General features: G+C 38.2%; 1 protein-coding gene across 1 annotated transcript in view; it reads left to right on the top strand.

Moving 5' to 3' along the window:
- Positions 1–25,059, top strand: part of LOC128649980 (bifunctional heparan sulfate N-deacetylase/N-sulfotransferase 4) — a 904,342-nt gene that overhangs the window by 248,698 nt on the left and 630,585 nt on the right. Inside the window, exon 3 of the mRNA XM_053703589.1 lies at positions 24,365–24,519. Coding sequence (XP_053559564.1) covers positions 24,365–24,519 — 155 coding nt within the window. The remainder of the gene's footprint in view (positions 1–24,364; positions 24,520–25,059) is intronic.

Raw genomic sequence — 25,059 nt, 5'->3', positions numbered from 1 at the left:
GGATTGTCCATATGTTTATGATTCAATGAATTGTAGGCTAGCCATTCCCCCACCAAGTGATTCCTGGGATTAGTATCATGTATTAGATGTTTAGGGAATGACTATGTGTTTCCATGTGCCTTGAAAGGCTCTATTTGTAATTGGAGGGTGATCGGGGCATGATCTGAAATAACTGGATTATCTATTTCAGCCTCAGTGAATTTAGAGTTCAGAGATTTAAAGATTTAAAAAAAACGATGAGGGACAGTGTTTCTTTTGCGGGTGTAACACAGGTATAGCTTCTGGTCTCCGGGTTTCTATCTTTCTAAATGTCTGTAAGTAGGAGGGCCCTTTTGAATTTGTTCAACATTATGGTGTCTTGTTTCACATTTTGGTGTTTTCTGGGGACTGTTATTATGGAATGGGGATTTTTGTACCTATCTGCTGAGATTTGTGGTGCTATGTTTTAATCCCCTTCCAATATTACTGTGGCGTCTGCCATTCTTAAGAGCCGAGTTCTAAGAGAGCTCCAGAACTCGCTCTTATGTGTATGTGGTCCATATACCCCACCTAGTAGCAGTGGGAAGCCATCTAGAGTGATTTTGAGGAGAACAAACCTCCGCTGTGGATCTAAAATTGTTTGGGTCACCTTATAATTGAGATTTTTCCGGAATAAGAACGCTACTCCTCTGGCCCGGCTACACTCTTTTGAGTGTAGATTACCTCCTCTACCCATCCCTGCCTCAACTTCTGGTGTTCACTAGGCTTTAAGTGGGTTTCTTCTAAAATTGCTATGTCCGCCTTCCTGGAATTTAAATATTTCAGAATATTTTTCCTCTTTATGGGTGACGTAATTCCTCCTACATTCCAGGATATGATGTGCCTCCCCATATTCAGAATGCGGGTGAAAGAACGCCTACTATTGTTGTGTAAAGAGTACGTGATTTGCTCCACTATTTTGTGGCTATGTGAAGTGTTTAGGTTGTGTGTTTAGAATAATGGTACTCACAGTTTGACACCCTGGGGGTTCTTCCAAGCAACTGGTATAGTATTTAGTTCCTTCAGATTCTAAGTAGGACAGAAGCAAATAGATAACAACAAATAGTAACAATGCAAGTATGTAGCCTAAACAGGCAACCCAACCCAACTTAGAAAACCGTGTTTAACAAACAACCCCCCTGCCCCCCCATCTCAAAAAGGATATGGAATAGTAACCATGTCTCACATGGCTAACTTATGAAAATTAAAGTTAAAGTCCTCAGTCTTTGCATTTCTGTGTCCTTGTTAATGAAGAACATTCCCATTATGAGATCTGATGGATTGGACTGATGCTGCTTGTCTTCAGCTCTCATCTTCCTCGATTATCTCTGCTTCCACATGATTAATTCTAGCAGGATTCTGTGTTTTCATGAACTCACAAAGTTGTTTAGTAGTTTCAAAGAACTTTGGGCCTTGTGTTGTCTGCAGTTTAAGGCGTGCCGGATATTGAAGTGACACAGATTTTCCTTTGTCGAGAAGCTCCCTGCAGTATGGAGAGAATTATCTGCGCTTCTCCACCACTTCAGCAGTGTAATCCTAAAAAAGATGGATCTTACACCCTTCATAGAACAGTTCAGGCATTTTCAAGCAGCAGAGTCTTGTCCTTGAAATTTAAGTATTTTATCAGAATTTGCCTAGGTGATGTTTTTTGGGACCCATTCTGATGCAAGGGTCCAATTCTATGTGCCCTCTCAACAACGCAAGGGATATTTGAGTTTGGAATGCCCAACAATTTCAGCAGTGTGTGTTCTGCAAAGTCCACTAACGCTGAGCCAGGGATTGACTCGGAGAGGCCCAACATTTGAATGTTATTCCGCCTGGACCTGTTCTCCAAATCATCAAGCTTCTCCTGGAGAACTCTGTTTTGACTTTGCAATTGTGTGATTTTAAGTGTGGCTTCTCTCTGTTGTGCCTCAGTTTCCGCCACTTTTTTTTCTACCGTGGTGAGTCTTGTAGAGAATACTTTGAAATCTGATGTCAGGGTTTCGAGTCCCGTCTGTAACTGCTCTATTTTAAGCAGGAAAAGTGCAGACAGCTGGGACACTATTGGATGGGTATCCTATGGCGGAGGGTCTGCCATTTCAATGGGGGCTGAGGGTGTTGAGTGGATCTCTACTTGATTTTTAAGTTTTCTATCCTGCTGATGCTGTTTGTTGGACATATTGTCAGTTTTTTATTTTACAATGTATAATATTTTTGCATACAGAATAAGATGCGCCCAGGCGCTGTTTCCAGCAACAGAACTACAGATGATATCTTATAGATGCGGTAAGAGTTCCAAGGTGCTTGACTGAGGGAGCGAGTGTGGGGGAGGGGTCTCAGGGGTAAGCGTTACGCCATCATGTTGGGTTAAATGCCAATAACTAATGAAAAAAGTCCCTTGATGTAGGTATATTCAGGATAGGGGCTCAGTTCCCCCTCCTCTTTAGTACCTGTCAAAGAGGATGTGATTGATGCAGGGTCTTATGGGATTGCTTTATTTTCTAGCCCTCCCTCATTTTCTCTTTTGGGTGAGAAAAACAACAGATGGCTAGGTGATGCTCTCCAGACTATCCGATACTAATCGTTGTGCCTATACCTAATTGTATGGCCTGTAGAAGCGTAGTGCTTGCTCTGGCCCTTTAAGTGTGTTGCAGCCTGAATTCATCTAGGGAGGGGGGCCACAGGTATCAAGTGGGGCCTAGTGCTTGCAATGTTATATGATGCAGAAACTTGTGCTTACGTCGGCATTTATACCCCAAGGAGTGTGTGTCCCCACTGCACTCCCTTATGCCTTACTGAGGGTGCAATGTACCTGGATTACTGGGCCTTTGCTTCCGAGCTTGACTCCACCTACTCAGTATCTCTCCTTGGGACAATATAACGGCTGCCGACTCACACCGCAACTGGCTTAGCCACCTGGATCACCGGGTATCAGTGGCTATGGGGTCCACCACACGATGTTCTCTGTAGGTGCCCTGTTGGGATCGCACCCATGTATATGGGTTGTCTGAAATTAGACGGGTGGCTGGTTACCAAGTTCACGCCTGTGACCTCTTGCGAGGCTGTTTTTCAAACTTAACTTGCCAGTGAGGGAGTAGATTTCGCACACTCCTTACTAAATATGCTCCGGACAGGGGTCGGTACCTCCCTGTCAAGGATGGTAGCTGTATAGGGCAGTTTACAAGGGTTCGTAGCCGGTTTAGGAGCCTGGATTTACGGAGCTCCACAGACCTGCTTCTGCACTCAACGCCCACCCACCGGAAGCACATGTTTCAGTACTATTTTATGTTCATATTTGAAACTAATTAATATACTACAATAAGCACCGTTATATTTATTGACTCTTATTTGAGGATTTTTATATGCAGTTGTCTTTTTGCATTGCTTCAACAACAATGTTATTTGATTAAAGAAGAGCACAGAAAATATTAAAACAATGTTGTTGTACTTGTTACAACATAATAAACTCCATGGCCTCTATCAGTGCGGATCAGGTCTGCCAGACCTCGCTGAATACGGAGAGCAATACGCTCTCCGTATTCAGCATTGCACCAGCAGCTCACAAGAGCTGCTGGTGCAACGCCGCCCCCTGCAGACTTGCGGCCAATGGGCAGCCAGCAGGGGGGTGTCAATCAACCCGATCGTACTCGATCGGGTTGAATTGCGGCAATGTCTGTCCGCCTGCTCTTTGTGACCGCTGCTTCATAACTGCTGTTTCTGGCGAGTCTGAAGACTCGCCAGAAACATGGCCATCAAGCTCCATTCGGAGCTTGATAGATAGGCCCCCATTTATCAAGCAGCAAAGGCTGCTTTAAAGCATTAGTGGTGCAGGATCACTAATGAAAGTCTGCTTACCTCACGTTAAACTTAAGGAGCAAGTTATGATTGCTGCTTCTTAAATTATTTGCAGCCTCCAAAGTGGAGGAGTCAAATCAACCTTAATTAATTTCTTTAAGGTGATTAAAAGGCCCTGCTTTGTGGCACTGCACAACAATTTATTTCTGCAATAATAGCTGTTAAATTATTTTAAGTAATTTATTTTTAGACAAAAGACCCCTGTATCATTTAAATCATGCTCTTTATACTACATGAAAGAAAATGGACATGACTCTATAAAACAATCAATTAGTTCAACATGAATGCATATTAATTGCCTGCTATCCCAAAGTAAGTATTAAATGGGCAAACATTCCTCTTATCTTCTAAAAGAACAAATTATGTGCAGCATGACTTGAGAATAATTTTATTACTTAAGGAACTGGATATGACAACCAAGGATGTACACATAGGCAGGAGGTACAGGGATAATTTAGAAAGATAAATGAACTCTGCATTTTTTATTAATGAATCGTTGAGAACTGGGATGGAACAATATATGAATCTGCATTAGCATGTGTCCCCAAGCTGCAGAGGCAAACATCAACCTCACAGAAACAGTGAAAGGAAAATATTTATGCAGTTCACACACTAATATGTGCTTTTAAGAAGAATGTTATCATTTTAAATAACTAGACTGTTATTATAACAAACCAATGTATATATTTTTAATCTTTTTGATTCATTTTAATCATATGCACACATAAAACAAACAAAACAAAATTAGCATACATTTTTCAATATACGTCCCCTTATTTTAAAATGAAAAAAAAAATGTATCTTGGTGCAACCCATCTTGCATGGCAAAAATTATTCCAATAATAAATAATGTCATGTATACTAAAACAAACATTATGTATATAAAAGTACTGTAAGATTCTATCTATCTATCTATCTATCTATCTATCTATCTATCTATCTGTCTGTCTGTCTGTCTATCTATATATCTATCTATCATCCATCTTACATACATATACATCCACAATTAGGATCATAAATATTTGAACATTGGTAAAGTTGTAGTTATTTTAGCTATTCAGAAAAAAAAATATTTAGTTGAATTTATATATTGAACTACAGTGCAGACTGCCAGCTTTACATTAAGGGTATTTATCTCCAAATTGGTAGTATTATGACATGGACATGTACAGCTGCCAGTAAAACTAGGTTACTGGAGTTTTTGATGATATCACTGCTGCTTGTTTGTCCAATTACTTTTGAACCCCTGAAAATGGGAAAGATATGTATGGAAATTGTGTAATTCTTAAAATCCATTTTTGTGACGAACAGAGCATAAATTATAAACATTTTGTCCAAGCCCAAATACTTGAGGACCTAACTGTATAAATAGATTTTGCACATAAGGCATTGTGGCAATGGTGATATTTTAAAAAGGGATCCATTATGCGATCGAGATTGCAGATGAAATGTTAAAAGGGGCTAAAATTAGTGTTTGAAGGAAGCCTCACAGAGAGACATTGTACTATACATTTCTGTACATTGAATATATAATGTAAATGATCCCTTTACACAGTATTTGCTTGAATTACAATGTATATACTGTATGTCAACAGAATCTCAACCCCTTTTGTTAGAATTCATCAATAAAACTAGGACATCAATAATACACCTATAGGATTCTGGGTATATTATATGCATATATAAAATGTTTTATTTATACGTATTTAATTGTATAATGTTATATTCTATGTATTTTAAGTCATATTATGAATTTAAAAATTGTGATTTTTGTTTTTACTGTGTTTGCACAGTGTAAAACGTGTTTTTTTGGAATTGATGTTTTTTCTTATATTCTATTTTTATTGCCAATATAAGTTCTCACTGTTCTGAACGTGTTATACTTATAATGTTGCTACTGAACTGTAACAAAAGTGTTCTATATTATTACTAAGTTTGTAACTATGTTATCACAATACTATAACATGATCAGAACAATGAGATCAGCAATAAAAACAGAATATGAAAAAACACATCAATTAAAAAAAAAAAAAAAAAACTGACTTTTGTAAAACTATAAAGGAGCAGTCTTCTATGAAAAATTAATATCCCGAACACAAAATCTTCTTTCTAAAAAAAAAGCAAAAAGCAAAAAATATGATTTTTAAAATTATGACAAGGCTTAAAAGACATTATATAGCATTATACGATAAAACACCATTAAATAAAACATATATCCATGTATAATATACACTCATCACCACAGCTTCTATTGGTATAATAATAAGGTATTTTTTTGGTCTTTATTAATGGAGATTGCAGACATAATGTTCCATGAGAGTAACCTGTATTTTAATCAATTGACTTTCTAATTTTAAAAGCGTTGTCCTCCATCTTCAATGCATCTTTTCAGCCATATTATTCTTGGCAGCTTTTCAGTGGTGAATTTATCTATTGTGAGATATCTACTGAATAAATGTAAAGTGGAAATTAACTACATATGTAATATTTGAACTGTTACTGCACAGAAACTATTTTTTGTTTTAGTGAGCGCACAAGCTATGTTGTGTAAATTTTTTTTGAATGCATGCCCCCCCCTTGCTGGGATCTTAGGTCACTGGTGATGTTGGTGGACTATTGCTGAAACTGCAATACCTATTATTTCCTACTGAAGGTACATTGCCATTTGCCGGAACAGAGAGGGTCAGCCCACTTTATTTTGAAATATCGCCAGACCTACAAATTGCAAGACTGATGAGCCCAAAAAGGCAATTTCTAGTAGCTCTGATGATGCTTTTATCATCAGGCCATAAGTGTTTTAAAAATATAGTTACTTGTTTGAAACTATTATATATTTTATTTACTACTTTGATAAAGTTTTATTTATTTTTTGAACATTTAATAATTTGTTACACTTTCAATGGTTAATAATAAAACAAACTATTATGCGCAAAAAAGAAATTAGATTAGTATGATTGCAATATCAAAACAAAGATGAATGCATATTACATTGGTTTTAATATGAAAATTTAATGCATTCCAAAATTAGATTTTGCCACTTTTCCCAACAATATAATTATAGTTATATGAAATAACATGTTTGAGAACTAGCAAATAATTATACACAAAAAGATTTACTACTTGTCCGACAGACCTTGCTGAATGCAGAGAGCAATACGCTCTCCGCATTCAGCATTGCTCCAGCAGCTCTTGTGAACTGCTGGTGCAACACCGCCCCCCTGCAGATACGCGGCCAAATGGCCGCTAGCAGGGGGGTGTCAATCAACCCAATTGTATTCAATCGGGTTGAATTGCGGCAATGTCTGTCCACCTCCTCAGAGCAGACAGACAGGTTATGGAGCAGCGGTCTTTAGAAACACGGGGCTTCAAGCTCCATAGGGAGCTTGATAGATATGCCCCATAGTGCATAAACCTCATAAATACACCACCAATGAGAATGAGAAATATGTGCACAGAGTCCCTTGGACACAGTGGCTAGCAGTTCTCTACGGATTTAGGATTTAGGACCACCACAGAGCAGGAAGGGCATGAGCAGGAGAAGCAGCAGGTAATACAGTTACTTGACTAGGTAGGTCTCCAGTAAACAAACCCCCAAAATACACCTCCAAGGAAGGAGGACAAACACATGCTTAGGGGCATATGTATCAAGCTCCTGCAGGCTCGCCAGAAACAGCAGTTATGAAGCAGTGGTCACAAAGACCGCTGCTCCATAACCTGTCTGCCTGCTTTGAGCAGGCAGACACACATCACCGGAAATCAACTTGATCGAGTACGATTGGGTTGATTGACACCCCCCTGCTGGTGGCCCATTGGCCGCGAGTCTGCAGGGGGCGGCATTGCACCAGCAGCTCTTGTGAGCTGCTGGTGCAATGCTGAATACCGCGAGCATATTGCTCACCATATTCAGCGAGGTCTGGCGGACCTGATCCGCAGTGTCGGATCAGATCCGCCAGACCTTGATAACTAGAGGCCTTAGAGTCCTTTAGATACAGCAGCCAACATGTTGATATAAGTTTTTTTACTTTAGCAGATGATGACCATCACATAATAGGAAGGGCGAGAGCAGGAGAGGTGGCGGCAGCAGACTTACTTAATTATGTAGGGCTCACAGTCCATAAACCCCATAACTACACCCACAAGGGAGGAGGAAGACTAACACACACATAAAGTCCCTTGATCACAGTGTTCAGCAGTTCCATAAGGATTTGGGATGGATGGATGATGACCACTACAGATCAGGAAGGGCAGGAGAAGGAGAGGCAGCATCAGGCAATAGACGTCCTGAACTAGGTATGCCATTTAGAAAAAAAAACTTTGTAAATACACCTCCAAGGGAGGAGGAGGAGAAATACATGCATAGAGTCCCTTGGACACAGTGGCAAACAATTCCCTAAGGATTTGGGATTGAACGATGATGACCGACACAGAGCAGGAACAGAAGTAGCAGGTATCAGAATTACTGGACTAGGTAAGCCTCTGATACACACGCCCCAAAAATACAAAAAAAGAAATGGTAAACCCAAAAGCTGCGCTTCTCCTCTAGAGTCAGTTGATAGATATATAGAAATTTCTAAACCCACTTAGTGGGAAATGCCCTGTTTATAACAATCCAATATACTGTAATGTGGTATATAAAACTGGATACAATATAAAAGGCAGGAGAAGAAATAATAAACTATCTTGGTATTGGATAGAGAAAAGAAAATATAATGCTCCTATTCGCCACTGAATAACAGAAATGTCAATGCTCCATATATATAAAAAACGATTGTTCTATATGAGAAGTAACTGAGCAACCTATGCGTAGCAATATTTACAGATTAGAATACATAGGATTATATTACAAATGAATTTGCAAATAAATACAATAATATCAGGAATAACAATACTTCCCAAAGTTGATGTGAAGAGTGGGTGCCGCTCCAAGTATTGACAAAGGGCTGCGGTCCTGGTCTTAGGAAGTGGCTGAAAGACAGAATGGAACACAGAGCGCAACCCACTCTAAGTGTAAAATCATTTATTGAATCCAACAATTAAAAACTTGTAAGTCTCACGTACAGTGTAACAAGAATAAAATGCACAATTCAACAAGTCCCAGTTTATATCACCGGATGTCAAGGGTGCGTTGTCCGTCACCTCGTAGGTTAAATTACCAAGTCGGCTTCCGGAATGCCGTGGACAAATTTAGCCAGTGTAGAGGGATACTCCGAGCAGCACCGGTGGTTGAAAAGCTGGGAGGAGTTGCTAGTGCCACCTCGACGCGTTTCCTCAGGCTATGACCTGACTTTTTCAAGAGGATCTATGAAGTTACATCACTGAAGTCTTTTTAAACAGCCCCGGTAAGGCGCGTCTCTCAAAGGAGCAATCTTATTGGTTATGAGTCATCAATGACGCTAGGACAAGACTAGCGCATACAATCTGTCAAAGCGTCCTTTCTGAATGAACTCTAAATACGCAAAAAACAATGCATCAAAATAAAGTGACAAATTCTTATAAACAATATAAATAATAAAAAATAACTAGCCATGCTTACAATTACGTTGGATGTAATTGCATGGATAATAGAGGACATATTGTTATAATACAAAGTCATAGTCGAACATCTATCATTGTGTGATACACTTAAAGAGAAAGTCTATTTAATAGAAAAAACATTAGAGAATAGTTAATAAAATTACCTTAAAATTATTTCCTAAATCCATATAATTTAATTAGATTGATAGTATAAAAAAGTAAAATCGAAAAACCAGATCTAAAAGAAGCTAATTGATAAACAGTGGATACTCTATATATTTTGGGAAGGGATGTTCTCAAAAGAGAGTGAACACGGATAGTTTCAGAAGCAAATTCATAAGATTCTAAAGGAATTATAATAATTAATTACATAAACGCTTGCAAGTCTAGGTCAATATTGAGACCAAGTTTACTTGCAGTGTTTAAGGTCTGAAGTTCATGGATCCAGTACGTTTTGCGTTGCCTTAGACTTCTCAATCTATTTTTACAACTATTGGGAGCAATCCAATCTAGTATCATGATGCGTAATCCTGAATTATTGGCATTGTGGTGGTTTATAAAATGGTAGGGCACACTATGGTTAGGGTACACTATGGTTATCTACTTTATTCTTAATATTGTTGAGATGTTTGCTGAACCTGTTCTTAATGAGTCTTTTAGTGCGTCCTACATAGACACATTTGCAATCACACATTAGCAGATATACCAAAAATACACTTCCAAGAGAGATGGACAAACGTGCTTAAAATCCATTGAACACAGTGGCCAACAGTTTGCTATGATTTTGGAAATTAAATGATGATGAGCAACACAGAGCAGGAAGGGTAGGAGAAGCAGTGAAAGCAGGCAGCAGAGTTACTGACATGGCAGCAGAGTAAGTGAAATAGGCCTCTGATTATAGTACCCAAACACCAAAAAACTAATTCCTAATTTAGTAGGTTTGGTATTTCATTATAAACCTCAATTAAACATGAGTTTTCAGCATAAAATAGTAAACAATTCCCTATATGCCAAATCATTTCATAGAAAGTTTTATTAAAATTATGTTTAAAAGTGGTGAGATATATGTAGTGCTGAAAAAATAGCACACCTTTAGTCCTGAAGTTTCTGGGCTAAAAATATTTTTCCAAAACATATGTATAATAATAAGTTAAAGTAATTTATGCTCTTATTTGTGTGTGTATATATGTGAATTTATAGTATGGAGCCTATTTATGAAATGTCTGTCCGACATGATCCGATCAGCGGATCATGTCCGACAGACATCGCTGAATGCAGAGAGCAATACACTCTCCACATTCAGCATTGCACCAGCAGCTCTTGTGAACTGCTGGTGCAATGCTGCCCCCTGCCGATTCACGGCCAATCAGCCGCTAGCATGGGGTGTCAATGAACCCGATCATATTCGATCGGGTTGATTTCACGCAATCTCTGTCTGCCTCCTCATAGCCGGAGGACAGGTTATGGAGCAGCTGGCTTTAGAAACACCTCTCTCCAAGCTCCATATGGAGCTTGATAAATGGGCCCATTGGTTTGTGTGTGTGTGTGTACATATATATATATATATATATATATATATATATATAAATGTGTGTATATATGTATAGTATATATATGTGTATGCATATATGTATGTGTACAGTATGTGTGTATGTATATGTAAAGTATGTGTATGCATATAGGGCTCACAATTTCCATTCTTTACTAGCCATTGGCAAGTGGAAATTTAATGGTGGCGAGTAAAAGTTTGTGAGTGAAAAATTGAACACTCCTTTTGCAGCATTGACAAACACATTCTAGGCTATGTGCTAAACATATTATCTGAAAGGATAGTTATATATTCTAGAAAGTACAAGGATATGTTATTCCTCTAGGGCTGTAGGAACTCCATTAGGGCTTAGACTGTTACTTCTAAGAGGGTAAACGGGGGGGGCAGAGAGAGAGATTGGAGGCAAAAAGTAAAGTGGAGAAAAAGATAGTTTTAAGAGAGAGAGTGGAGAAAAAAAAAGAATAAAAAAAAGATATGAGAGAGGGGAAAGAAAGAGCGTAAAGAGAAAATATGGCCTGAAAGATAAAGGAGAGGGTAAAAAGAGAGATTAAAGAGAGGAGGGAGGGGAGAAAGATAGTTAAGAGAGATTAGAGATAATAATTATTAAAATAAAATCTCCAGGTCTGCTGTCCTCCCATGACTGTCAGACGTCTCTTTCTCGATTCTCTCACTTCAACAACTTCCTATTTCTATCCAACTGTTGTCTTACCCAGAACCACCAAGTTCATGTTGCTAACTGCTATGCACTTATTTTTGTTAATCTATTGCTGTATGTAGCATTATTTAATTTGTTAAGGTATAAAATAAAAAGTATAAAAATGACTGCACAATAATGTTTTTCACTATGGCAAAATATATGCAAAGAGGGAGTGGAGTAGTGGCTGTGGTGTGGACAGAATCAGAAGTGGTAAATAATAATATGGTCTGACTAGTAGCTTAAGGCCTGAAATTTGCAGCCCGGCATGTATATATGTACATGTACAGTATGTGTGTGTACATATGTATGTCTATATATGTCAATTTTTTGTGTACATATGTATGTCTGTGTATGTATATATGTACAGTATGTGTATATGTGTGTACATATGTATGTACAGTGCTGGTGCTACAATAGAGGAAGTATAGGCGGCAGCTTTAGGGCGCTCCTACAAGAGGGTCGCATATTTTGTGCATGACATAAAAATCTTTTATATGTATATTTTATTTTTTTGCTCCCTTACTTGGGCTTTATAATATTGGTCATATGTGATGGTATAATGGATAAAATTGGAGGTGACACCACCGTTTTGTTACATTGTGCAGAGCCACCACTATGGCACATTGCGTTATGCAGAATTTAATCATTCTAGCTATTGCAGTTAAAAAAAATCAGGTTAGCAGACAAGAATTTTATGTGATAACAAAAATTCTGTATTATTATAGGTAATATTTTTTATCTATAGCTACATAACATTTAGATAAGAAGCAGTAATGGCAGGGTATATAATATATTCTAGGGGAGGGACAGCAAATTGTGTCCTCACCTGTGTAGCCAAAAATCCTAGCACCGGTCCTGTCTGGATTATAGTACACCAACCCAATAAACACACCTGCAAGGAAAGTGACAAGTGGAGTGAAAATAGTTTGAGTGAAAGGAAATAAAGTTCTCACATTCCTCGCCTTCCCACAAACCTGTTCCTTAAACAAGTTTGAAGTTATTCTTGTAGACTTAATTTCTTTACAAAGACCTTGTGAAATACCTTTAACATGAACAAAAGCAGTATTTCTCAGAAGCCCATCTTAAACAGAAGAGAGAAATCTACTGACATTATAATGCTTTGGTGAACTTCAGAGAGATACAAATCTTAGTAGAATGGGCTTCCGTTCAGCAGTGACTACGGTTTTGTCTGTTTCTTTTTCCTAACTTGTATGTACTCCACAAAACATCTTATCTGACTTCCAGCCTAATTTTGTCTTCATGAACTCCTTCCTCTAGGACATAGGTATTGCCTGAAACAAATGTAAGAATTCGAGACAAAGCACACAAAGAGATGTGCCAAAAATAAGGCAGCTTTTCTGAAGTAAGGCCACACACTAGATATTATTGCACCATCCCCATAAATACACTTTCAAAAAAGGCATGCTAAATGTTTGAAGCCCTAAAGTTAAACCATTTATATTATCTTTCCAGTGTTTGAAATCAAAACTTACATTTGGATGCTTCTATTTTAGCAAGTTGTGCTTATTCCTTGGTCAGCTCTTAAGAAACTGCATTTCAGTTAAACACAACAGATAACACTGTGACACAGAAGGATTGCAGGCCACTTCGAGAGCAGTGTTAAAGGAAGTAAACTTCTTAGGCAGGAACAGGAGAATGGAGGCCTTCTTCAGAATGTCTTAAACAAGATAACATCACTACTAGGTGGAAACCAACTTTGGAGATGGTGAAACATTGGAGCAGCAGAGAGCTATCCTACATGCTATGGCTTCCTGTAAATTCATTGGCATTGAGAGCCCATTAGTCAGAAATGAGTGAACCATGGTTGGTTAGTTATTGGCAGTCTTAAAACTTTTTAGGTATATCACTGAGAACTTCAGCCAAAACACTGTCAGTCTTGTACAAGTCATATCCTTTTTTCTGTCATCTCTTGCGCAAGGGGAATGCCTGTCTCGAAAAACTTGAAGTGTTTCAAAGTAGTGAAGAAGCAGCACGTGTAAAGGGGCTGAAAGAATAGCTGAAATATTGCAAATGGAGAATCTCCAGAAAACTTATTTTCAGCAAAAGATTGCATCCAGGAGTAAAATGGTCTGAAAAGGGTAATTCCATTATTATGACTCTAAAATTAAGGGAAATAGATGATTGTGTGTACATTTTTTTAGACAGAGTTGTATTTAGTTGTCACTCAAGAGGAAAATACTATTTGGCAGACATAGAACTCTGCAATTAAATCATAATAGATAAATGCAAATTACAGTGAGAAGGGAGAATTTATCTAAGGGGACATGTATTCAAATTTAACAACTTTACTAACTAGCTACAGACATACTGTTTCAAACAGGAAACTGCATGTATAGATTGTCAGATAGACTACTCTCTTTTACATATGTGCAGTAGTAACACCAGAATGAAATTCAAGCTGTCTGTGTAGCATGTCTAATTTAGCAGGCATTATAAAAAAATTGTTGAAAAAATGACCCAGCACTTAAGTTCTAAATAACTTGATTTAGCATTGCTGCCTTATTTTAGGGTGGGTGATGAACTTATCTTACAAAATGATTGTGTTATGAGGCACAACCTGGGTACTTGTACCAAAAGAATTAGAGCCTAATTTCATAACTCTTGTTCACTATACACTACTGACAACATGGGTAGTTGTTGATGCACTAACTGGCTGCTCTAAAACTAGAGATGATGGTGGAGATGGACAGAATCAATGCAGGTGAAGACTGCTGTCCTTAAACCCACAATGCACAGCCTCTCTAGTGGAATCCTCTCAATTGCAATCTCCTCAAACTCATAATCAAGTTCCTCCTGGTCCAGAGTAAAGGGCGGCTATAGAAGACATACTGAAGGTCAGAATAATGTAGCCTCATTGGCTAAACCAGAGACTGTGGAAATCTGCTCAGAAATTCCCTCTTCTCTCTGGCTGCTTTGCACAATGGTATCATCAGTCCTGCTGCTGCTGGTGGGATAGAACCTTTTGATTCTGATAAACCCATCAGCTGCTGCTATAAAATATGAAGGAAATCAGGAGAGTGGTGGAACTGGCAGTAGCAAAACTGATGCTGACCCTGGTGTGAACACTGGTACAGGTGGTTTTGAGAATCGTCTAAAGAGTTGAAGTGTACACCTAGACCTTCAGTTTCCCACTTTGTCCTTTTTACTTTTATGGTTGGACTAAGATGACCCTTACTGCTACTAATGCTGCTGCTTCCAGTTCTAATACCAGTTGGCCTTGCATATCTCTTACTCCTGGTGGAAATGGGATTGCGTGCTACAGCAAATGCGGTAGAGAATGCTGCTGCTGCTGCAACCACTCTTTTAGTTATTTGAGCCAGAACAGCAAACAATAATATTTGACTCCATGAAGCAGAAGCAACAGTGCTTGTCCCATTTCTGTTCATTAGACAAGCAGAAGTAGTTACGCTACTGTGCACTGGTAGTTTCAGTGCTGGTGACAGTGGTACTACTGGTGGTGGTGGAAGTGGCAGCAGGAAATATAGTACACTTTGATTGACTAACAATTTTATGACTAAATAATATAATTATACATAACTAGCTATTTATTTATTTTTTGTTGGTTGCATACACACAGCACAAAATGGGTCTGTACCTCTAATTCCATAGCGCCGCCATTACAAGTCACCATAAAACTTTATTTTCGTGTGCGTTACTGTGCGGTTAGCCGCATACCACACAAAAAACAAGTTCTGACTTTGCTTGCTTGTGCACGTATTCCCCCCTAGAGATCAATGGAGGAAAAATGGAGGAAAAAATGTAACACCTGTAAGTGCAAAATCGCTACTGCATTTTCGCATTCCCCATTGAAGTTTATGGAGAAAATAAAGTTTTACAAAAACCTAACACCCTCACATAAGCCCCTGATTTGGCTGATTTGATCAAAGTCAAATGAGCCAATGGGATGTAAGTAGCTCTCATCCTATTGGTTGATTGAAAATTTTCAGCCAATAGGAATGCAAGGGTACTCCTATATAAAACGGGTACCTTGCATTCAATCTTCAGTGTGCGGCAGATGATTGCATGAAGAGGACCTCCACATCGCCGATCATCTCCTCTCCACCAACCGATCCACCTCTGCCAAGAAGATAGAAGATAGACCAATGATGGATGAAGATGGAGCCGCCTTGATGAAGACTTTTCGCCACCTGGATGAAGATGGATCACCGGACTTCAGCAATGGGGAGTACCTTTTTGGGGTTAGTGTTAGTTTTTTTTTTTTTAATAAGCTTAAAAAGGGCTGAATGCCTTTTTAAGGGCAATGCCCATCCAAATGCCCTTTTCGGGGCAATGGGTAGATTAGAGTTTTTTTATTTAATTTTTTGTTATTTTGGGGGTGGGTGGTTGTAATGTTAGGGGGTAATGTGTTTATTTTCTTTGCAAAAGAGCTGTTAACTTTAGGGCAGTGCCCTACAAAAGGCCCTTTTAAGGGCTATTGGTAGTTTATTAAGAGATTAGGGGTGTTTTTTAACAGGGGGTATTAGAATAAGAATATTTTTTTATTTTGGATCATTTCGTTTGTTATTTTCTGTAATGTTAGCTTTTTAATTTTGTGTAATTTTAGATTATTTTTTTGGAATGTTATTTTGGTAATGTTAGGATTATTTTTTTTGGTAATATAGGTTTTTTATTTTTGGTAATGTAGGTTTTTTTTGCTATTTTTTATTTTTTTTAAACAAGTAATGTTAGTTTTTTTTTAGTTTAAGCTTAGGTTTGAATTTTTTTCAAAGGTAAGTTTTTATTTACTTTAAGTTAGTTAGTATATTGTAACTTTAATTTAAAGATAGGTGGTGTTAGGTTTAGGGGTTAATAGGTTTACTTAATAGTCTCGATGGCGGGGGTGGTGGTTTTGGGGTTAATAGGCTTATTTTAGTAGTCAAGATGTGGGGGGTTATTGGTTTAGGGGTTAATAGGTTTAATTTAGTAGTTGTGATGTGGGGGATGGTGGTTTAGGGGTTAATACTTTTTTTTTTTTTTGTATTTTTATTGAGGTAAAAATAGCTTTTTCACTACAGTCATATCGGAAAAGATACAAATTATACACATCCTGTAGGGATAACACATATCAAGCAAGTACAATACATCATGTGGAAACATCAACACTCATCAAACCAACAAGATATAATATTCTGGTTACCTCATTTTTTGAGATTGTTGGATCGTAATGTCCTCCAAGCAAACAGGCCCACTTAGGGGGCCAGAAACATTAGCCAGTAACTGAGGACCCAAAAACAAAGCTAAAATCAAAGAGTCTAGTGTCAATGTGAATGAAATAGCGTCAAGTTGGGAGTCCATAGATACTATCGAAATATAGAAGTACAGCAGTGTACTTAAGTTACTCTTAGTTAATGTATTATAGTCAACTCGGTAAACTGGTAGAGGTGATATATTGATATGGGCTTCTGCTACTACTGCAAACATGGTTAGACACAAACATTGAACATTATTAAATACACAGGTTCACCACTCTGAGCTAGAAAAATAAAACTGTAGTGACTGCTTCTCACATAACTCTGTAAATTAGTAGGGAAGTAAATGTAGCTATTCATCCTAGATCAGCTAGTACAAGATGAGTAAGATTATGTATCTAAGGTTGCAAGCTCAGGAAAATGAGTAATCTAGCTGGAGAAAATACATGTGGATCACATATATTAATCACTCAAAATCTTCGAACTTAGATCATCATATCAGCAGTTCTAACACATTTGTCAAACATATAAACAAGCTAACATCAATATTAAGATTATGATAGCAAACCGTCTGTAGACATTAGACACATAAAACAATCCTAACAAATCTATTTATTGTAAACATCCGGAGAGCCCTTTTTCACACTCATATAGGTGCAGGATATGGTAAGGGCTCTGCGGACAGGGCAGAGACTACCTAACTCTGCCAAAAGGGGTGCGGAGGATAAGGTAATTATCCCTTCCCACACAGTTTTTTTTTAAAAAAGGGGGAGGGGAAGAGGGGCGAGGAGGGGGAAAAGGAAGTGGAAAGAGAAGGTTGGGGAGGGAAGGAAGGAGGGAGTGGGAGAGGGGAAAAGAAGGAGGGGGAGAGGGGGGAAGAAAGGGAAGGGAGAAGAAAGCGAAGGGGGGAAAGAGGGAAGAAGGGAAAGGAGGCAAGAAAGGGAAGGGGGGGTGGAAGGGAAGGAGGATAGAAAGGAAGGGAAGGGTGGGAAGGGAGGGGGAGAGGGTGGGAAGGGAGGGGGGAAAGGAAGGAAGGGGGGGAAAAGGGAGGGCGGGGAGGGGGAGGGGTGCGAAGCCTAAAATGGTAACAAAGTCCCACTTAATAAGCAAACAGTGGTTCTCAAGTCATTTTCAGATGTAAATACTTTCTCTCTCATCAGTGCATAATCTCAGAAAGGGGCCGCAATACAGATGAGGGGTTTGTCTTTCTACAGGGTGTATATGGAAGAGGGATCTTAACCAGACCTCTAATAGGGCCCTAAGGTTATTAAATTCGATGGTAACCTGAGCACATATCAAAATTAACTAGGTTAGTTCTATATTGTTGATTATATGCTATAAAAGCATCACTCTCTTCAGCTCTCAGGGTACCCACTTTACGAGGTCATGTAGGTAAGCCTACACCCCACTAGGGTTTAGTAATGCAAAGGCCCACATGCATCGTTTATAGGTGAAGAACAAACGTCTAGGCGATCCAGAGCTGGGGATGTGACTAGGACACTAGACTGACCCTTATTCTCATAAATTTGGCTACTGTGATCTAGATTTTATCATATTCATTTTACTTAGTGTAATAACTATATTGCTAAATCAGCCCAAGGGCTTCATAAACATAGTATACAGTGTGAAGTGAATGTGCTCAAGTAATTACAGGATTTAAAATCAGCAGACACCATATTAATGTCCTGAGATTCAGATCCGTTTTTAATAACTTCTCCTCAGCCCACTCCTTTCCTGCAGGCTAGTGAGGAAGCTGAACCGCCAGGTTCTCTACATCCAGCTGAGGCAAGTCCCGTTACTGCTGATCTCATATGAAAGAGCCTATTCAGGGCCCAAAATGGGTGAGCAGCAGTGTCTCTATCTTGAGAGCCCGCGATCAAAAAAACAGCCTGAACCTCACATCCAACAACCGGGGCCAGATGAAGGAGGTCAGCATGTGGATGATGCCCCCATTCTCTAGGGGGAATGAGCAAAAAGGAAGTTGCCGGTCTTGAAAGCCATCTCCAGGTTCCACAAGCTCCGCCACTATAGGCATAGGACCGGTTACCACTGCTGTGTCTGGCTGGGTAGGAGATTGCAAATAGTCGGCTCTACTTGCTCTCATGTTAGTCATATCTTGACTTAATTGCGATGCCTGGCCAGAAGAGTATGGCGCAGTTGTTTGATGGCTGACAGAGGCCACCTCCCCCGCCGCCATTTCTGTAGTAGCCGAGCCCCGACTTCCAACAAACCGCATTTTCAGCAAGAGGTTATCAAACCTGGCCAATATTGCAGACTCGTAGCTCTCGAACAAAGCTTGTAATGGGCTCTTAACATCCGACATCCTGAGTAGTGGGTAGTTCTCACCAGTCCAGACAGCAATGCCTCGTAATGTTGTGCAGGGTTAGCTACACCTCGATAGAGTATTGATTATCCATTTCTAGTTGTAAATGACCCCTTTAGCCTCTATGACCTCAGGCTGATATCATGAATCCTCCAGCAATAAGGGTCCGATTGCGGCAAGTGTTTCACCGGTTCTGGCGGTCTCGGCCTGAGGGCCCATTACTAAGAAGTTACTAGAGTCTCCAAATTTTCCTCATTCTCCTCCACTGCGGGCAAATCCGCTGCAACTAAGCTGCGCTTTCCCTTCAAGGGTGATTTAAGGCAGTTTTGTGTAGAATATCATTAGTTTTAGCTTATTTATGTTTAATTATGTCAGGAGCTATGGTCCCACACATCCGCTCTGCTAGCTAGTTGGCTCCGCCCCCCGTTAATACTTTATTTAGTAGTTACAATCTGGGAGGGATGGTGGTTTAGGGGTTATTTAATGTGTTTTGTCTGGTCTTTGTGTTCTGGTGTGTTTTGTCTGGTTTATGTGTTTTGTCAGGTCTTGAATGCAGAATTGATTGTTGCTTTATAGGACATAACGATCACGGTAAAGCCATACCATGCAACTTGTAATAACAAGTAGTTGACCATTCTGCATGCAAAGGCCATTTTTCAAGCGGTAAAGCCATACCGCACAACTTGTAATCTAGGTCACAAATATGCAACAGGCATGCACTGTGTGCAATATAGCCAGGCACTGAAATATTATTATTATGATTATTATTATTATTATTATTATTGTTATTATATATTTTACACCCAAATAAAAAGATATCCTACATAACTAGTATAGTGCTGTAGCATATAGCAAACTGCCAGGTACCCATTGTGCCCCATTTGCAATTAGAAAATATATATATATTTTTTTTTTAGATGAGTGATACTAGTATATATAAATACCAAAAAACAGTATTCAAAAGCTGAAGAGAAAGTGGTTAAAGATGGCTGATGTTTGCTTAGACTCCCACCTCACTACGCTAGGTTAAAAGTGGATTGGACAAGCATGTTTACTATTTAATGTCTGACTATCTGGCCTTCACATCAATCATTTAGTAATGCTCTGTCAGGATTGGACAAGATAAGTTCTACAAAGGATTTGTCAGACCCCCTGGAACACCTCTTTTTTGGTGCTGAAAGTGCCAAATGAAAAACAAAACAAATGCAACTGACATACAGAAACATTTTCATTACTCGCCCATTTCAGTCTACGTCCATTCCTCTAGTTATGTGGATGAATGGGACAAAATTCAAATGAATACATATTTGTCCGAAGCCGAATGCACATGTATGCTGGATATTAATATATTGCATAAAAATGGCATGGCTTTTCAAGGTAACAATGAAGGGCGTATAAACATTTCTCACCCTTTTTTTTCTAGTTACAGTTTCTATCATATAAACTAATGACCTGCTTCTTTCTCACCCAACTGTAATTTTTCACTGTGCAGACTGCATTTCTGCAATTCCAGTCTGTACAGTAAACATTATATAATGAATAATTTTACAATATAATACATATAAATTATACACCATAAACAAATGTACTGTATACCCATAATGCCTTAGCTCATACCTTTAAAAACAAATATGATCAATTTCACAACCTCAAAATATATGTAACTGGCACCACATCACAGCACTAAATCCCTTCTTTCAAAAATAGCCTTGATTGTATTTTATTTCTCCCCTTTATTGTGTAAAAACAGTAAGATATACATATACACTAAGATAACATTTAGAGAATAATGTATGTAAATGTCGTGCAAGCTCAGCCAGTTTGATTAGTTTGTGGTTTCAATTATTAGATGGCTATTTCATACAAAAATATACTTTAACCCCTTAAGGACCACAGCACTTTTCCATTTTCTGACCGTTTGGGACCAAGGCTATTTTTACATTTTTGCAGTGTTTTTGTTTAGTTGTAATTTTCCTCTTACTCATTTACTGTACCCACACATATAATATACCATTTTTTTTATCGCTATTAAATGGACTTTCTAAAGATATCATTATTTTCATCATATCTTATAATTTACTATAAAAAACAAATAATAAATATGAGGAAAAATGAAAAAAAAAAAACCACACTTTTTCTAACTTTGACCCCCAAAATCTGTTACACATCTAGAACCACCAAAAAACACCCATGCTAAATAGTTTCTAAATTTTGTCATGAGTTTAGAAATATCCAGTTATAGGGCAATAAATACAAGTAGCATTTTACTATTTCCAAACCACTTTTTTTCAAAATTAGCGATAGTAATATTGGAACACTGATATCTGTCTGGAATCCCTGAATATCATTTGACATGTGTATATTTTTTTTTAGAAGACAACCCATAGTATTGATCTAGGCCCATTCTGGTTTATTTCATGCCACCATTTCACCGCCAAATACGATCAAATAAAAAAAATCGTTCACTTTTTCCCAAATTTTTTCACAAACTTTAGGATTCTCACTGAAATTATTTACAAACAGCTTGTGCAATTATGGCACAAATGGTTGTAAATGCTTCTCTGTGATCCCCTTTGTTTAGAAATAGCAGACATAAATGACTTTAGCGTTTCTTTTTGGTAATTAGAAGGCCACTAAATGCCGCTGCGCATCACACGTGTATTATGGCTAGCAGTGAATGGGGTTAATTAGGTAGCTTGTAGGGAGCTTGCAGGGTTAATTTTAGCTTTAGTGTAGAGATCAGCCACCCACCTGACACATCACACCCCGTGATCCCTCCCAAACAGCTCTCTTCCCTCTCCCACCCCACAATTGTCCCGCCATCTTAAGTACTGGCAGAAAGTCTGCCAATACTAAAATAAGTTTTTTTTTTTTTTAAATCTGCTGTGTAGGATCCCCCCTTAGCCCCCAACCTCCCTGACTCCCCAAACAGCTCTCTAACCCTGCCTCTGCCTTATTGTGTGCCATATTGGGTACTGGCAGCTGTCTGCCAGTACCCAGCTTGAAATAAAATGTTTTTTTATTTTTTTATTTAAAAAATACTGTATATTTTCTGTAGTGTAGCTGCTGCCTCACAACATCCAACCCCCACCCTCTCCCAGATCGCTTAAATTTCCACCCTCCGCAGTCCTCTCTCCCACGGAGTCCCACCTTACACTTGTCCCATAGTGTAGGGTTCCCACCCACCTGCGCGCACCCATTCCCATACCCCATGCACATGTGCGCACCTGCACACAATCCCGCCCCCCTCCTTCATCGATGGCCACCCACCCGCCTCCCTGCATCAGCTCCCACCCACCAACGATCATGGCCATCGATGGCCGATGCAGAGAGGGCAACAGAGTGTTTCTCTCTGCATCGGACTGCTAAAAAGTGTTATTGTAGGATACCTCAATATCGAGGCATCACTGCAATAACATGAAAGCGGCTGGAAGCGATCAGGATCGCTTTCACCGCTTTCAAAGACCAATAACGTACGGGGTATGTCCTTGGTGGTTAACTGCATTTTTTTGCAGGACGTACCCCATACGTTGTTGGTCGTTAATGGGTTAAATTCTGCAGCTGAAATAACAAGTCATTGTAAACACAAGAAGATAAAAAGCACACTAAACTGCACATGGCATTGGTGTTTTTTTTGTCTATGCACAAAACCAATGTTCCTTGTAAAAAGTCTTGAAATAGTGTGAAATAAAATCTAAGAGGCTAGTTTTGTGGTTTATGAAATCCTGGATGAGCAGTCAAAATGAGAGATAGTAAGACCTCTTTTTCCAGTCATTTGGTTTGTGAATATAACGGCAGTGAAAACATTTTATCCATGTTCCTTTGGACAAGGTTTATTAAGGACAATTTTTAAGAGACATTTTAATATATATTTTTTATTAATTAGTGATTCCACTGGTGGGTATTTGAGTGCTTTATTTGATTGATTTGTAAGAACTATATATATATATATATATATATATATATATATATATATATATATAATATTTTTTAATTTACTAGTGTATTGGGTGATAAATGCTATTTTTAGAGCACCTTATTTTACAGTCACAATGACTTTACCTGAGCTTTTCACTTAAAGGGACACTAAACCAAAAAAATTTTCTTTTGTAATTCAGATAGAGCATGCAATTTTAAGCAACTTTCTAATTTACTCCTATTATCAATTTTTCTTCGTTCTCTTGCTATCATTATTTGAAAAAGAAGGCATCTAAGCTTTTTTTTGGTTTCAGTACTCTGGAAAGCACTTTTTTATTGGTGGATTAATTTATCCACCAATCAGCAAGGACAACCCAGGTTGTTCACCAAAAATGGGCCGGCATCTAAACTTACATTCTTGTATTTCAAATAAAGATACCAAGAGAATGAAGAAAATTTTATAATAGGAGTAAATTAGAAAGTTGCTTAAAATTTCATGCTCTATATGAATCATGAAAGAACATTTTTGGGTACAGTGTCCCTTTAAAGGGACATGAAACCCAACACAATTATTTCATAATTTAGGTAGAATTTACAATATTAAACAACTTTCCAGTTTACTTCTATTATCAAATTTGCTTCATTCTCTTGTTATCATTTGCTGAAGGAGCAGCAATGCACTACTGTTTTATAACTGAACACGGGTGAGCCAATGACAATAAGCATATATGTATGCAGCCACCAATCAGCAGCTAGCCTCCAGGTGCTTTGCTGCTCCTGAGCTTACCTAGATAACTTCTTCAACAAAGGATGACAATAGAAGGAAGCAAATAATAGCAGTAATTTGGAAAGTTGTTTAAAATTGTATTTAATGATTCAGATAGAGCACACCATTTTAAGCAATTTTCTGATTTAATTATATTATTGAATTTGTATCATTCTCTTGCTATCCTTTGTTGAGGAAGCAGAAGTGCACTGCTTGCAGCTAGATGAACAAAATGGGTGAACCAATAACAAGAGGTATTTGTGTGCAGCCACTAATCACCAGCTAGTTCTCATTGGTGCAGTGCTGCTTCTGAGCTCTTAAAATATCATGCTTTATGAAACCATGACATTTTGACTTCTATGTCCCTTTAAATAGCCAACATTCACAGTATTTATGAAATGTGTATTAATGTTTTTTGTTTTCTAATAATATTCTGATGGGCTTAGCATCTATGACTGAAGAATACAAAAATAAGTGCATTAGTTTATATCGCTAAAGAATATTCACAAAAAATAAAATTGTTTCCTTTAAGGGGCGCTTAAAGAGGATAAAGGAGATGATCTTTTATTGGCATCAGTTGATGAGTTTTGGTGGTTTCCTCATATGTGGAGTCATATGCAGCCCCATCTCTTCCATAATGAATCATCGCTGGTGGAACAAATGATTCTGAACAAAGAGTTTGCACAGGTAAGTGAATGAGGTATAGTTATTTGATATTTACAATACAGTTTACAGTAGAATAGTGGAAGGAAATAAGCAAATTGCAGTCTGAATTATTACTTCTGTTATGTTTTCAAAAAAATGTTGACAAGATAGAATAACTACATTAAATTATGATATTTTTGTTGTTATTTTTAACAGAGAATGATATATTACATTTTTTTTTTTTAGAAAAAAGGTTAGTGGGTTCTGATAATATTCATCCAATATTTTTAAGGAACTTTGATCTGTGCTAGCTGTTTAATCAATCACTATTGAGTTGTTCCAGATAATTGGAGAATAGCGAATTCAGTGCCTCTCCATAAAAAGGGTTGTAGGGAAGACGGTGGTAACTACAGGCCAGTCAGTTTCACTTAAATAATAAGGAAATTAATGGAAGCTTTCTTAAAGGGACAGTCTAGTCAAAATTAAACTTTTATGATTCAGACAGGGCATGTGATTTTAAACAACTTTCCAATTTACTTGTATCATCAAATTTGCTTTTTTCCCTTGGTGGTATTTTTGAAA

This window comes from Bombina bombina, chromosome 2 (genome assembly GCF_027579735.1).
Source record: "Bombina bombina isolate aBomBom1 chromosome 2, aBomBom1.pri, whole genome shotgun sequence".
NCBI classification, from domain to species: domain Eukaryota; kingdom Metazoa; phylum Chordata; class Amphibia; order Anura; family Bombinatoridae; genus Bombina; species Bombina bombina.
This window is presented reverse-complemented; position numbering and strand designations above follow the sequence as displayed.